The sequence below is a fragment of the Bison bison genome, unplaced genomic scaffold, assembly GCF_000754665.1.
Source record: "Bison bison bison isolate TAMUID 2011002044 unplaced genomic scaffold, Bison_UMD1.0 scf7180017864072, whole genome shotgun sequence".
Classification (NCBI taxonomy): domain Eukaryota; kingdom Metazoa; phylum Chordata; class Mammalia; order Artiodactyla; family Bovidae; genus Bison; species Bison bison.
The window spans coordinates 3,318,977-3,334,503 of NW_011494644.1; the positions used below are offsets into that span (position 1 = coordinate 3,318,977).

General features: G+C 39.1%; 1 protein-coding gene across 2 annotated transcripts in view; it reads left to right on the forward strand.

Moving 5' to 3' along the window:
* ACSM3 (acyl-CoA synthetase medium-chain family member 3) overlaps window positions 1–15,527 on the forward strand; it is a 56,540-nt gene that overhangs the window by 32,525 nt on the left and 8,488 nt on the right. Inside the window, exons 5-9 of one of the 2 annotated variants that reach the window (XM_010837158.1) lie at window positions 2,614–2,757; window positions 6,406–6,562; window positions 7,048–7,127; window positions 8,860–8,983; window positions 10,368–10,448. In XM_010837158.1, coding sequence (XP_010835460.1) covers window positions 2,614–2,757; window positions 6,406–6,562; window positions 7,048–7,127; window positions 8,860–8,983; window positions 10,368–10,448 — 586 coding nt within the window. The remainder of the gene's footprint in view (window positions 1–2,613; window positions 2,758–6,405; window positions 6,563–7,047; window positions 7,128–8,859; window positions 8,984–10,367; window positions 10,449–15,527) is intronic. The other variant, XM_010837159.1, reaches the window with a different exon arrangement.

The window sequence follows — 15,527 nt, forward strand, 5'->3', positions numbered from 1 at the left end:
GAAAACTGACCTTTTCCAGTCCTGTGGCCACTGCTGAGTTTTCCAAATGTGCTGGCATATTGAGTGCAGCACTTTCACAGCATCATCTTTCAGGATTTGGAATAGCTCAACTGGAATTCTATCACCTCCACTAGCTTTGTTTGTAGTGATGCTTTCTAAGGCCCACTTGACTTCACATTCCAGGATGTCCAGCTCTAGGTCAGTGATCACACCATCATGATTATCTGGGTTGTGAAGATCTTTTTTGTACAGTTCTTCTGTTAATCAGTAACTGGGTACGAACTGTCTTTAGAAGGAGGCATGACCTTGAGCAAGGCAGCTATCTTCAGCCAAGGCAATATCTGAAGAGGGATCTCAGCACCCGAAGGGAAGCATGTCCTAAAACTCTGCAGCAGGATCTAGGAGGTGCATCACAGCATCAACCACAGAGCTATTATCATTTCCCATAGGAACTAATCAGAATCAATCCTTCTGTGGATGCTGTATTATTCCCTTGCTGACAGTGACATTTCTATCAGGTTATAGTAAGAAGAATACTTAATAGATGCAATTAATAAAACTATTACACAGATATTCAAGCCCTGATATGGGGTGCTTCTAGGGGTCACTTGGAACTTTTTGTCAAGTATTGGTTATCTTAGCTTTAGGGTGACAGCAAATTCCCTCTAGAATGAGCTTCCTACCTTTACTCAATGATTTTGGAGCAAGTTTGCAACTATGGACTTGTTCTTTGTCATTGTTTAGTTGCTAAGTTGTGTCCGACTCTTTGTGGTATCATGGACTGTAGCGCACTGGGACTTGTTATGACTCTTCTAAAATAGCTAACATTTGTTGTGTGCATACATGCTCAGTTGTTCAGTTGTGTCCCACTCTTTGAGACCCCATGGACTGTAGCCCACCATGCTCCTCTGTTCAATGCATTTTCCAAGGAAGAATACTGAAACTGCCATTTCCTATTCCAGGGGATCTTCCCAACCCAGGGATTGAACCCATGTCTCCTGTGTCTCCTGCACTGGCAGGTGGATTCTCTTTTGAGTTCTTACCAAAAGCCAAATTCTGTTCTAATAAAAATAGTGTTATAATTGTATAATATCTAACACTTATATGGCACTGGTTATGTGCCAAAAACTGCACTTCAGATATATTGGGTTGGCCAAAAAGTTCATTAGAGTTTTTCAATAAGATATTATGGAAAAACTCAAACTTTTTGGCCAACTCAATATTAACTCATTTAAATATCACAACAAACTATTGGGTAGGAACTGTTAAATATACAGATACTCATGCTCAGTCGCTTCAGTCGTATCCAACTCTTTGCGACACTATGGATGGGATTTTCTGGGCAAGAATACTGGAGTGGGGTTGCCATTCCCTCCTCCAGGGGTTTTTCCTGACCCAGGGATCAAACTCACATCTTCTGCATTGCAGGTGGATTCTCTGGTTAGACAGATAAATAAGGTCAAATGTTAGGATCTGGCAGAACTCGGTTTCACACTCAGGCAGTCTAGCTTCTAAGCCCACACTATTACCTGCTAGGTTTACTGCTTCTGAGAGATTGGTACAATAAACCTTCCGTAGGTTTCATGAGCAATAATATCTGTGATAGAAGTGATAGGTACACAGTTATAGGTACTAGCTTTATAATGAAAAAAATTATGGAATCATAGCCTAAACATTTGGTTTAGCTATGTTAGGATTTACAAATAGAAATAGTTCTCATAGCTGAATATTTCTGATTCATTATTTCAGCTCAATATTTCCTAATAAAATTCTGTATGATTCTTAGAGCCTCAAATGTACAGAGTTTACTTCCTTTCAGCTGCCCTGATGTATGACATATACAAAAGCCCAATTATCATTTGGAACCAAAATGTTTTCTTTCTTTAACTGAAACCCTTCCTTCCCTAAGTGGATACATAGATCCTCTTCAGTCTTTTTGCTTACTATGTTCACAACTATGTAGACTCTCTTGTGCGAAACAGAAAAACCATCCTTTTGAGGGGGCAGCAAATGGTTTTTTACAAACGGGATGGATAGTAAATATATAGGATTTTCAGACCATGTAGTCTCTATCATACCTACTCACTGTCATAGTGTAGAAAGCAGTCATAGGCAATATGTAAAAGAATGGACACAGTTGTGTTGCAATAAAACTTTATCTGTGAAAACAAAAGGCAGGCCATGTTTGGCCCAAAGGCCTGTAGTTTAATGATCCCTGCTTTATACCATTACACATGACTTCTATTAACATACTCATTTTTTTTTAAATCACATTTTACCTCACATATACATGATCAGAAGATCATAGAATACTCTTTCTGTAGAAGGTATGATAAAATTCTTGAGTTTTTTTGTAATGCTTTCACTCTTCTTCATCACACAGTAAAAAGCTATGAAGTCAACCTGGTATAAATGGGCTATTGATGGCAAAGTTAAGCTTGTTTCCAGAAAGCACCTTAAAAGATGGAGAGAGATGGCTTTTACCTTGGAATTCAGTATAAGTCCCTGGGGCTTAATCAATGAGATGAAGAGGTCTGAGAAAATCCTTTTCTGTGGTAACAGTCTATGATACTGTGTTTAATATATACAACCATTGTAATTCTTCCTTCATAGACATGCCAGTGACAACCACACCTGTGTGAAGACAAAACACAATGAGATGATGGCCATTTTCTTTACCAGTGGAACAAGTGGATATCCTAAAATGACTGGACACACCCACAGCAGTTTTGGTTTAGGATTATCTGTAAATGGAAGGTATTTTCACAGAACTCTAGTTTGAAGTGTCAATGCTACAAAAATGATGATTCCTTTATTTGTATTTTAAATTTGTTTCCATATATATATATATATATATAGTTAAGTCTCTCTATATATCTCAAGTGTGTGTGTATATATATTTATTTATTTATATTTATATCTCAAATGTATATATGTTGTTGTTGTTCACTTGCTAAGTTGTGTCCAACTCTTTGCGACCCCACAAACTGCAGCATGCCATGCTTCCCTGTCCTTCACTATCTCCCAGAGTTTGCTCAGATTCATATCCATTGAGTTGGTGATACTATGTAGCCATCTCATCCTCTGCTGCCCTCTTCTCCTTTTTGCCTTCAATCTTTCTCAGCATCAGGGTGTTCTCCAGTGAGTCTGCTCTTCGTATCAGGAGGCCAGAGTATTGGAGCTTCAGGTTTAGCATGAGTTCTTCCAATGAATATTCAGGGTTGATTTCCTTTAGAATTGACTGGTTTGATCTCCCTGCTGTCCAAGAGTCTCTCAAGAGTCTTCTCCAGCACCACAGATTGAAACCATCAATTCTATGGTGCTCTGCCTTCCTTATGGTCCAGCTCTCACATCCATACATGACTACTGGAAAAACAATAGCCTTGACTATATGGCCTTTTGTCAGCAAAGTGATGTCTTCTCTTTTACTATGCTGTCTAGCTTTGAAATAGTTTTCCTTCCAAGGAGCAAGTGTCTTTTAATTTCATGGCTGCAGTCACTGTCCACAGTGATTTTGGAGCCCAAGAAAAGAAAATCTGTCACTGCTTCCACTTTTCTCCCTTCTAAGTGATGGGACTGGATGCCATGATCCTAATTTTTTAAATGTTAAGCTTTAAGCCAGCTTTTTCACTCTCCTCTTTCATCCTCATCAATAGGCTCTTTAGTTCCTCTTCACTTTCTGTCATTAGTGTGGTTTCATTTACATATCTGAGGTTGATGATATTTCTCCAGACATTCTTGATTTCAGTTTGTGATTCATCCAGCCTGACATTTCCAGTGATGTACTCTGCATATAAGGCAAATAAGCAGGGTGACAGTATACAGCCTTGTTGTGCTCCTTTCCCAATTTTGAACTAGTCATTTATTTATTGTCCAAATAAAGTTCTAAATGTTGCTTCTTGACCCACATACAGGTTTGTCAAGAGACAGGTAAGGTGGTCTGGTATTCCCATCTCTTTAAGAATTTTCCACAGTTTGTTTTATCTATCAAGTCGATTCTTTGTACAGTCAGTGGCTCAAACAGCAAAGAATCCGCCTGCAATGCGGGAGACTTGGGTTCAATCCCTGGGTTGGGAAGATCCCCTGGAGAATGAAATGACAACCCACTCAAGTATTCTTCTCAGGAGAATCCCATGGACAGAAAAGCCTGGCGGGCTACAGTCCATGGAATCGCAAAGATTCAGACATGACTAAGCACAGCACAGAAAATACAGTCAGCAAAAAAAAAAAAAAAGACTGGGAGCTGACTGTGGCTCAGATCATGAACTCCTTATTGCCAAATTTAGATTTAAATTGAAGGAAGTATGGAAAATCACTAGACCATTCACAAATGACCTAAATCAAATCCCTTACGATTATACAGTGGAATTGGCAAATAGATTCAAAGGATTAGATCTGAAAGACAGAGTGCCTGAAGAACTACGAACAGAGGTTCATGACATTGTACAGGAGGTAGTGATCAAGACCATCCCCCAAAAAGAGAAATGCAAAAAGAAAAAATGGTGTCTGAGGAGGCCTTACACATAGCTGAGAAAAGAAGAGAAGCTAAAGGCAAAAAGAAAAGGTAAGATATACCCATCTGGATGCAGAGTTCCAAGGAATAGCAAGGAGAGATAAGAAAGCCTTCCTCAGTGATCAATGCAAAGAAATAGAGGAAAAAAACAGAATGGGAAAGACTAGAGATCTCTTCAAGAAAATTAGAGATACCAAGGGAACATTTCATGTAAAGATGGGCACAATAGTACAGAAACAGTATGGACCTAACAGAAGCATAGATATTAAGAAGAGGTGGAAAGAATACACAGAAGAACTATACAAAAAAGATTTTCACAACCCAGATAATCACAATGGTGTGATCAGTCACCTAGAGCCAGACATCCTGGAATGCAAAGTCAAGTGGGCCTTAGGAAACATCACCATGAACAAAGCTAGTGGAGGTGATGGAATTCCAGTTGAGCTATTTCAAGTCCTAAAAGATGATGCCGTGAAAGTGCTGCTGCACTCAATATGCCAGCAAATTTGGAAAACTCAGCAGTGGCCACAGGACTGGAAAAGGTCAGTTTTCATTCCAATCCCTAAGAAAGGCAATGCCAAAGAATGTTCAAACTACTGCACAATTGCACTCATCTCACACACCAGCAGAGTAATGCTCAAAATTCTCCAAGCCTGGCTTCAACAATATGTGGATCAAAAACTTCCAGATGTTCAAGCTGGTTTTAGAAAAGGCAGAGGAACCAGAGATCAAATTGCCAACATCCATTGGAACATCGAAAAAGCAAGAGAGCTCCAGAAAAACATCTACTTCTGCTTTATTGACTATGTCAAAGCCTTTGACTGTGTGGATCACCACAAACCGTGGAAAATTCTTAAAGATATGGGAATACCAGACCACCTTACCTGCCTCCTGAGAAATCTGTATGCAGGTCAAGAAGCAACAGTTAGAACCGGACATGGAACAACAGACTGGTTCCCAATTGGGAAAGAAGTAGATCAAGGCTGTATATTGTCACGCTGCTTATTTAACTTTTATGCAGAGTACATCTTGAGAAACGCTGGGTTGGATGAAGCACAAGCTGGGATCAAGATTGTTGGGAGAAATATCAATAAAATCAGATACACAGATGACACCACCTTATGGCAGAAAGTGAAGAAGTAAAAAGCCTCTTGATGAAAGTGAAAGAGGAGAGTGAAACAGTTGGCTTAAAACTCAACATTCAAAAAAACTAAGATCATGACATCTGGTCCCATCACTTCATGGCCAATTGATGGGGAAACAATGGAAGCAGTGACAGACTTTATTTTCTTGAGCTCCAAAATCACTGCAGATGGTGACTGCAGCCATGAAATCAAAAGATGTTTGCTCCTTGGGAAATAAGCTATGACCAACCTAGAGAGCATATTAAAAAGCAGAGACATTACTTTGCCAACAAAGGTCTGTCTAATCAAGGTTATAGTTTTTCCAGTAGTCATGTACGGATGTGAGAGTTGGACTATAAAGAAAGCTGAGTGCCAAAGAATTAATGCTTTTTAAATGTGGAATTGGAGAAGACTCTTGAGAGTCCCTTGGACTGCGAAGAGATCAAACCAGTCAATCCTGAAGGAAAACAGTCCTGAATATTATTGGAAGGACTGATGTTGAAGCTGAAACTCCAATACTTTGGCCACCTGATGCGAAGAACTGAATCATTGAAAAGACCCCGATGCTGGGAAAGATGGGGGCAGGAGGAGAAGGGGACGACAGAGGAATCGATGCTTGGATGAAATCACTGACTTGATGGACATGAATTTGAGCAAGCTCCAGGAGCTGGTGATGGACAGAGAAGCCTGGCATGCTACAGGCTATGGGGTCGGAAAGTGTCGGACACGACTGGGCAACTAAACTGAGCTGATTCTTTGTTTACCTAGGTTCTGGCTGGATTTGACCCCTTTGGATGTCATGTGGAATACCTCTGACACAGGCTGGGCAAAATCTGCATGGAGTAGTGTTTTTTCTCCGTGGATCCAGGGAGCATGTGTATTTGCACATTATTTGCCGCGGTTTGAGCCAACTTCCATCTTGCAAGTAAGGCAGAGCACAAGAGGTCAATATTTAGAAGTGAATTAGCACTATTACTGACAGGACTAGCGAATAAAGTAACTTGTAGAAATCAGAGTAGATAACGTTATTTAAGGTATTCCACAATGGAAAATCAATAAGCTTGAAAAGATATACAGAGGAAAGGTGTGAGAGTGTTTGTGTGTGTGTGAAAGTCACTCAGCCGTTTCCGACTCTTTGCGAGTCCATGAACTGTATTATACAGTCCATGGAATTCTCCAGGCCAGAATACTGGAGTGGGTAGCCTTTCCCTTCTCCAGGGGACCTTCCTAACCCAGGGATCGAACCCAGGTCCACGGCATTGCAGGTGGATTCTTTACTAACTGAGCCACAAGGGAAGCCCATTAGAGTGTTTACATTAGAATAAATAATGGTCTAAGTTTTACTATGTCTACCATAGGTATTTAAGTACTTATTAAAAATTGTGTAAGACCACTTCTTCTAAATTGCAGACACTTTCCAAGTTTCCCATCACAGTCTTTTGTTCAGCACCAACTGCATACAGAATGCTTGTACAGAATGATAAGGCCAGGTAAGTAAAGTTGGTAAATGGGCACTTATGGGCAGAGAGGAAAGGAAGAGGAAGATACAAAATAAAGGATCTCTCTGCCTAAAAACATATCTCCAGATCAGTAGGTATGGTATTTAGCAATCTTTTCTCTTCCCTGTCCTTCTTGCTTATATTCTGTACATGATAACTACTATATCCAATGTGGGTTCCCTCAAGCAGAGAGAGGAAAGATGGTTCAAGCCACATGTATAGCTCTGAGCCCAGTGTTTATCCTTTGTCTGTTACAAGAGCTGAGAAAATATACATCACCCTTATTCAAAACCCTATCCCAGCAAACAGGAAAGAAAATGAATGTCTTTTACTTTATTACTGATTCCATTTGAAAGTATTACATGGTCACTACTTTTAAACTGATTTAATTTTTAAATAGGAAACAATTCACATGACATAAAATTCAATAGGTATGTAAGAATATATAGTGAAAAGTCTTCCTCCACACCTTGTCTTCAGTTTTAGTTCTCCTTCTCCCTGAGATTTATGCCTGCACAAGCCAATATGCATATGTTCTCTCTCCACTCTTTTAAAATGAGACATGATATGCACGCAGTTCTGCCCCTTCTTTTCTTCACCTACAATACATTCTGAAACTGTACTGTCCAATTTGGTAACCACTAGGAGAAGGCAATGGCACCCCACTCCAGTACTCCTGCCAGGAAAATCCCATGGACGGAGGGGCCTGGTGGGCTGCAGTCCATGGGGCCGCTAAGAATCGGACATGACTGGGTGACTTCACTTTCACTTTTATGCACTGGAGAAGGAAATGGCAACCCACTCCAGTGTTCTTGCCCGGAGAATCCCAGGGACGGGGCAGCCTGCTGGGCTGCCGTCTATGGGGTCGCACAGAGTTGAACACGACTGAAGTGACTTAGCAGCAGCAGCAGCAGCCACATATAGTTATTTACATTTTAATTAAATTAAAATTCAGCTCCAAACTATAATTAATAATATATTATTACATATTCGAAGTATTACATATTCGAAGTTGCTAAGACAGTAGATCTTAAAACTTCTCATCACAGGAAAAAATAGTCTTGTAACTATGTAGGGTAACAGATGTTAACTAGACTTGTTGTGCAATCATTTCACCATATGTACAAATATCAAATCACAACATTGTAAATCAAAAAGTAATATAACATTATAAGTCAATTATATTTCAATGAAAAGAAATTCAGTGCCTTGGTTACACTAGTCTTGTTTCTAGTGCCCAATAGTCACACAGGACTAGAGGATACAATAGTGGACAGCTCAGTATAGAAATTTCTGTCATAACAAAAAATTCTATTGGATAGTACAACCCAGGAGCATCTTCATTCCTTCTATTTTTTTTTTAACAACTGTATAGTGTTCTATTGTATAAATGCTCCACAATCAATTTAACCAATTAGGAAGCTTTTTATCACTGATTTAACATAATATTATGTGGTACCTTCCCTAGGGATGGCATGGTTTTTCTTTGCAAAAAGTCACGCCACCCCCAATCCTCCCCCTCCCTCCGCCCCCGACCAATAAAATGGAGAAAAAGAAAAAACAAACTTGGTGTTTCATGATAAAATTGTTTATTTTGTATCAGAGAGGAAAGTTAGGGGAAAAACTAAAACATTTTGTACTGAAATTTCACTAGAAATAATCCTAATTTCCATTTTTATCCATTTTCCTCCTAAATTTAACTCCTTATCTGTTTTCTGAGAAGCTATAAGTTCAAGAGCTTGAAGCACTGTGTAAGTGCTGGGGAACCAATCAACCCTGAAGTGACTGAACAATGGAGAAACAGGACAGGTCTGGATATCTACGAAGGATATGGACAGACTGAAACGGTATACAGCCTTCACTGAAAAGACACGGCTGAACTCAGTTCAGCCAGATAAATAAAAACCAAAGTGCTACCATGTGTAAAATAGCTAGTGGGAAGCTGCTGCTATATAACACGGGGAGTTCAGCCTGGTGCTCTGGGATGACCTAGAGGGGTGGAATGGGGGTGTATGTTGAGAGAGGTTCAAGAGGGAGGGGATATATATATATATATAAAATTATGACTGATTTGCATTGTTGTATGGAAGAAACCAACACTACACTATAAGGAAATTATCCTTCAATTAAAAAAAAAAACAAATTGTTTATTGTAGCTTTGTGATTGAGGGATAGGGAGGGAATGGAGTGATTAGAAGAAACAGTTTCTTTTAAAAAAAATGAGGGAAGATGGTTACAAAAGAGCTCTGTAAGAGATGCAATTGTTTACATAGTCATTCACTGAGGAAAGCCACTATAAAATTGACTAGGACCAGGGCATTAAAAAATTTATGTATAATATCATATATGAAACGAATAGCCAGTCCAGGTTCGATGCATGATACTGGATGCTTGGGGCTGGTGCACTGTGACGACCCAGAGGGAGGGAACGGGGAGGGAGGAGGGAGGGGGGTTCAGGATGGGGAACATGTGTACACCTGTGGCGGATTCATGTTGATATATGGCAAAACCAATACAATATTGTAAAGTAATTAACCTCCAGTTAAAATAAATAAATTTATTAAAAAAATACTAGAGGTATACAAAGATTTCTCTTTGTATAATAAGGAAATATCTTAGGGCTTTGCTGAAAAAATAGAAAATGCTGAGCTCCTTGTTACTTGAAATATTAAGTTTGCTGGAAAACTCCTTCACAGAACACTCTAAAAAGGTTTATCTAAAGAACTCATAGAAATAAGAAATTCTAGAGGAAATGAAATAACAAAAATTGTTATGTAGGAAAGAGAGGGATAACATAGGGCAGATAAGTGAAAGACTGAAATAAATTTTGAAATAAAATTTGAAAAGACTGAAATAAATAATATATTGTCTTTATATACTGCTTCAATTTATGAACCACGAGAAAGTAGTACCTGGTTAAAAATTAAAATACAAAAAATAAAATAAAAACAAAAATCGATGAATTTATTAAATAGAAATAGCATAACAAGTACCATGTGAATATGAGTATAAATGTTTTCATAAATATGGATGTTTTAGTAGTTACAAATTTACTTAATATTTTAACTATATTAGTGTCTGTCTATAATTCTTGAGAGCAGGAAATGTTTTAATGTGAGCCTGGTTCATAGTAAGCTCTAAATAAATATTTATTGAATGAATGCATGGTGGATAAATGAATAGATATAAGTTATTTGTAATGCTACTTTACTCTTTTTTATTCTTAACTAGGTACTAATCTGTGGAAATTTTAAGGGAATGAAAATTAAGCCTGGCTCAATGGGAAAACCTTCTCCTGCTTTTGATGTTAAGGTTTGTACATCCCTTTCCAGGAAAATATTTAACAACCCGATCTGTTTACCCCTACCCCACTTCTACTCCCTTACACTATTAGTTTTGATGATGATTATGCTACTTCCATGATATCTTAACCTCCATATAAAGATGGAAACGGTTTAGAAACATTAGCTTGTCTCTTTTTTTCTCCAAAGCAGTTATTTGTGCCAAATAGTTTTATGCATTTTATAAATATTTATTTTCAGAAGGAACCTATGAGAGACATAGCAGTATCAGAACCATTTTACAGATGAGGTTGAGAGAGGTTAAAGGACTCACCCAAGGTTACATAGTTAGTAGCTGCTAGTTCTAGAATTCAATCCTAAGCAATCTGGTATGAACATGCATACTCTTGACTGAAACACTATGTTGCCCCTTCTGGTTAGGGAGCTCCAGATCTTCTAAAAGGGTTGACTAGGACAAAACAGGACACAATTCAACAGTGGTTATAGGTTCTCCCTCTTCCTGCAGCATGCCTGGCTAGTTCCTGGCAGTCAAGAAACTATTTTCATCACTTGATCCTGAGGGGGCATCCTATTACCCCATTAGTGCACTTTGCTCAGGGTTAGAACTGTTCTCAGATCAATCCAGTCAAAGTTAAGTGTAGACAAGGAACTTATATTAACACATAAAACAATACCAACAAAAACACAAAATGGATGAGTTTACAGAGAATTCAGTATCAAAATTAACTGAGGGTTAGTTGTAAATTAGACCAATGCTTCCCAAGCTTATCTGATCATAAAGAATCACATAGGCACATGTGAGAAATACAAATTCTCAGGCTTCTTCTTCTCTACAGAGTCTGATTCAATAAATTTAGGGTAGGATCCTGAAATCCTAAGGTGTTTTAAACAAGTACCTCAAGTAATTCTAAGTCTGCTATGAAAACTTGTCTAAAGGTAGGATTGCCTGATGGCTTTTATTTTGGCTCTCCTGTTCATTACTGAGTATCTCTGGGTAAGCTGTTAAAGTCTGTTTCCTGATATATAAGACAGGGACCAAGGTGAACAACTTGTTCCTGTTTGACTGGAACTTACTTAGCTTTCAGTTCAAATCAATTGCTGTCGTGTCTGACTTTTTGCGACCCTATTGACTGTGGCACACCAGGCTTCCCTGTCCATCATCAACTCCCAGGGCTTGCTCAAAATCATGTTCATTGAAGTTGGTGACGACATTCACATCTCCTTCTGCCTTCAGTCTTTCCCAGCATCAGGGTCTTTCCAATGAGTCAGTTCTTTGAATCAGGTGTCCAAAGTATTGTGGTTTCAGCTTCAGCATCAGTCCTTCAAATGAATATTCAGGACTGTTTTCCTTCAGGATTGACTGGTTTGATCTCCTTGTAGTCCAAGGGACTCTCAAGAGTTTTCTCCAACACTACAGCTCAAAAGCATCAATTCTTCAATGCTCAGCTTTCTTTATAGTCCAACTCTCATGACCATTCATGACTACTGGAAAAACCATAGCTTTGACTGGACAGACCTTTGTCAGCAAAGTAATATCTCTGCTTTTTAATATGCTGTCTAGGTTGCTCATAGCTTTTCCTCCAAGGACCAAGCATCTTTTGATTTCAAGGCTGCAGTTACCATCTGCAGTGATTTTGGAGCCCAAGAAAATAAAGTCTGTCCTGTTTCCATTGTTTCCCCATCTATTTGCCATGAAGAGATGGGACCAGAGGCCATGATATTAATTTTTTGAATGGTGAGTTTTAAGTGAGCTTTTTCACTCTCCTCTTTCATTTTCATCAAGAGGCTGTTTAGTTCCTCTTCATTTTCTGCCATAAGGGTGGTATCCTCTGTGTATCTGAGCTTACTGATATTTCTTCCAGCAATCTTGATTCCAGCTTGTGCTTCATCCGGCCTAGCATTTCACATGATGTACTCTGCATATAAGTTAAATAAGCAGGGTGACAATATACAGCCTTGAGGTACTTCTTTCCCAATTTGGAACCAGTCTGTTGTTCCATGTCCGGTTCTAACTGTTACTTTTTGACCTGCATGCAGGTTTCTCAGGAGGCAGGTAAGGTGGTCTGGTATTCTGATCTCTTGAAGAATTTTCCACAGTTTGTTGTGATCTACACAGTCAAAGGCTTTGGTGTAATCAATAAAGCAGAAGTGGATTTTTTTTTGGGAAATCCCTTGCTTTTTCTATGATCCATCGGATATTGGCAATTCGATCTATGCTTCCTCTGCCTTTTCTAAATCCAGCTTGAACATCTGGAAGTTCACAGTTCATGTACTGTTGAAGCCTGGCTTGGAGAATTTTGAGCATTAGTTTGCTAGTGTGTGAGATGAGTACAATTTTGTGGTAGTTTGGACATTCTTTGGCATTGCCCTTCTTTGGGATTGGAATGAAAACTGACCTTTTCCAGTCCTGTGGCCACTGCTGAGTTTTGCAAATTTGCTGGCATAAGGAGTGAAGCACTTTCACAGCATCATCTTTTAGGATTTAAAATAGCTCAACTGGAATTCCATCACCTCCACTAGCTTTGTTTGTGGTGATGTTTCCTAAGGCCCACTTGACTTCACATTCCAGGATGTCTGGCTCTAGCTGAGTGATCACTCCATTGTGGTTATCTGGGTCACGAAGATCTTTTTTGTATAGTTCTTCTGTGTATTCTTACCACCTCTTCTTAATATCTTCTGCTTCTGTTAGGTCCATACCATTTCTGTCCTTTATTGTGGCCATCTTTGCATGAAATATTCCCTTGGTATCTCTAATTTTCTTGAAGAGATCTCTAGTCTTTCCCATTCTATCGTTTTCCTCTATTTCTTTGCATTGGTCACTGAGGAAGGCTTTCTTATCTCTCCTTACTATTCTTCAGAACTCTGCATTCAAATAGGTATATCTTTCCTTTTTCTCCTCCTTTTCTCAGCTATTTTATGGCCTCAGACAGCCATTTTGCCTTTTTACATTTCTTTTTCTTGGGGATGGTCTTGATCACTACCTCCTGTACAATGTCAAGAACCTCTGTCCATAGTTCTTCAGGCACTCTATCAAATCTAATCCCTTGAATCTATTTGCCAATTCCACTGTATAATTGTAAGTGGTTTGATTTAGGTAATATGTGAATGGTCTGGTGGTTTTCCCTACTTCCTTCAATTTAAGTCTGAATTTTGCAGTAAGTTCATGATCTGAGCCAGAGTCAGCTCCTGGTCTTGTTTTTGCTGACTGTATAGAGCTTCTCCATCTTTAGCTGCAAAGAATATAATCAATCTGATTTCGGTGATATCCATTTGTAGAGTCTTCTCTTTTATTGTTGAAAGAGGGTGTTTTCTATGACCAGTGCTTCCCTGATAGCTCAGTTGGTAAAGAATCCACCTGCAATGAAGAAGATCCTGGTTCCATTCCTGGGTCGGCTACATCCAGTATTCTTGGGCTTCCCTGGTTGCTCAGCTTGTAATGAATCTGCCTGCAGTGTGGAAGACCTGGGTTCGATCTCTGGTTTGGGAAGGTCCCCTGGAGAAAGGAAAGGCTACCAACTCCAGTATCCTGGCTTGGAGAATTCCAAGGACTATACAGTCCATGGGCCACAAGACTCAGACACGACTGAGCAACTTTCACTATTTAGCTTTAGGCCTGAAAGTATTGATAGTATGTCCTGAGGATACACCCCTGCCTTCAGTTCAGTTCAGTTCAGTCACTCAATCGTGTCCGACTCTTTGAGACACCATGAAGTGCAGAATGCCAGGCCTCCCTGTCCATCACCAACTCCTGGAGTTCACTCAAACTCATGTCCGTTGAGTTGGTGATGCCATCCAGCCATCTCATTCTCTGTCGTCCCCTTCTCCTTCTGCCCCCAATCCCTCCCAGCATCAGAGTCTTTTCCAATGAGTCAACTCTTCGCATGAGGTGGCCAAAGACTGGAGTTTCAGCTTTAGCATCATTCTTTCCAAAGAAATCTCCTTTAGAATGGATTGGTTGGATCTCCTTGCAGTCCAAGAGACTCTCAAGAGTCTTCTCCAACACCACAGTTCAAAAGCATCAATTCTCTGGCGCTCAGCTTTCTTCACAGTCCAACTCTCACATCCATACATGACCACTGGAAAAACCATAGCCTTGACTAGATGGACCTTTGTTGGCAAAGTAACGTCGCTGCTTTTCAATATGCTACCTAGGTTGGTCATAGCTTTCCTTCCAAGGAGTAAGCATTTTTTAAATTTCATGGCTGCAGTCACCATCTGCAGTGATTTTAGTCATGGGCAAATCAAGATGGTTAGTAACTCTAATAATAAAAGGACAGATTTTATAGGGTTCTAGTGAGGATTAATGCAATAATATTTCTAAAGAGCATAGAAAAGTGGTTGGCACATAAAGATCCACAAGATAGGTATTATTAGAAATATAGACCAGTGGAACAAGATATAAAGCCCAGAGATAAATGCACACACCTATGGGTACCTTATCCACAATGGAGGCAAGAATATACAATGGAGAAAAGACAGCCTCTTCAATAAGCAGTGCTGGGAAAACTGGATAACTATGTGTAAAATAATGAAATTAGAACACTTCCTTAACACCATACACAAAAATAAACTCAAAATGGACTAAAGACCTACATGTAGGGCCAAAAACTATAAAAGTCATAGGGGAAAACATAGGCATAACACTCTGACATAAATTGCAGCATCTATTTGACCTATCTCTTAGAGTAATGGAAAGAACAAAAATAAACACATGGGATCTAATTAAACTTAAAAACTTGTGCACAGCAAAGGAAACTATAAACAAGATGGAAAGACAACCCTCAGAATGAGAGAAAATAATTGCAAATGAAACAACTGACAAAGGATTAATCTCCAAAATATATAAGCAGCTCATGCATTTCAATATCAGAAAAACAAATAAACTAATACAAAAATGGGCAGAAGATCTAAACAGACCTTTCTCCAAAGACACATGGCCAACAAACACATGAAAAGATGCTCAAAACTGCTCATTATTTGAGAAATGGAAATCAAAAACACCATGAGGTATCACCTCACAATGATCAGAATGGCCAGCATTGAAAAATCTACAAACAATAAATGCTGGAGAGGATGTGGAGAAAAGGGA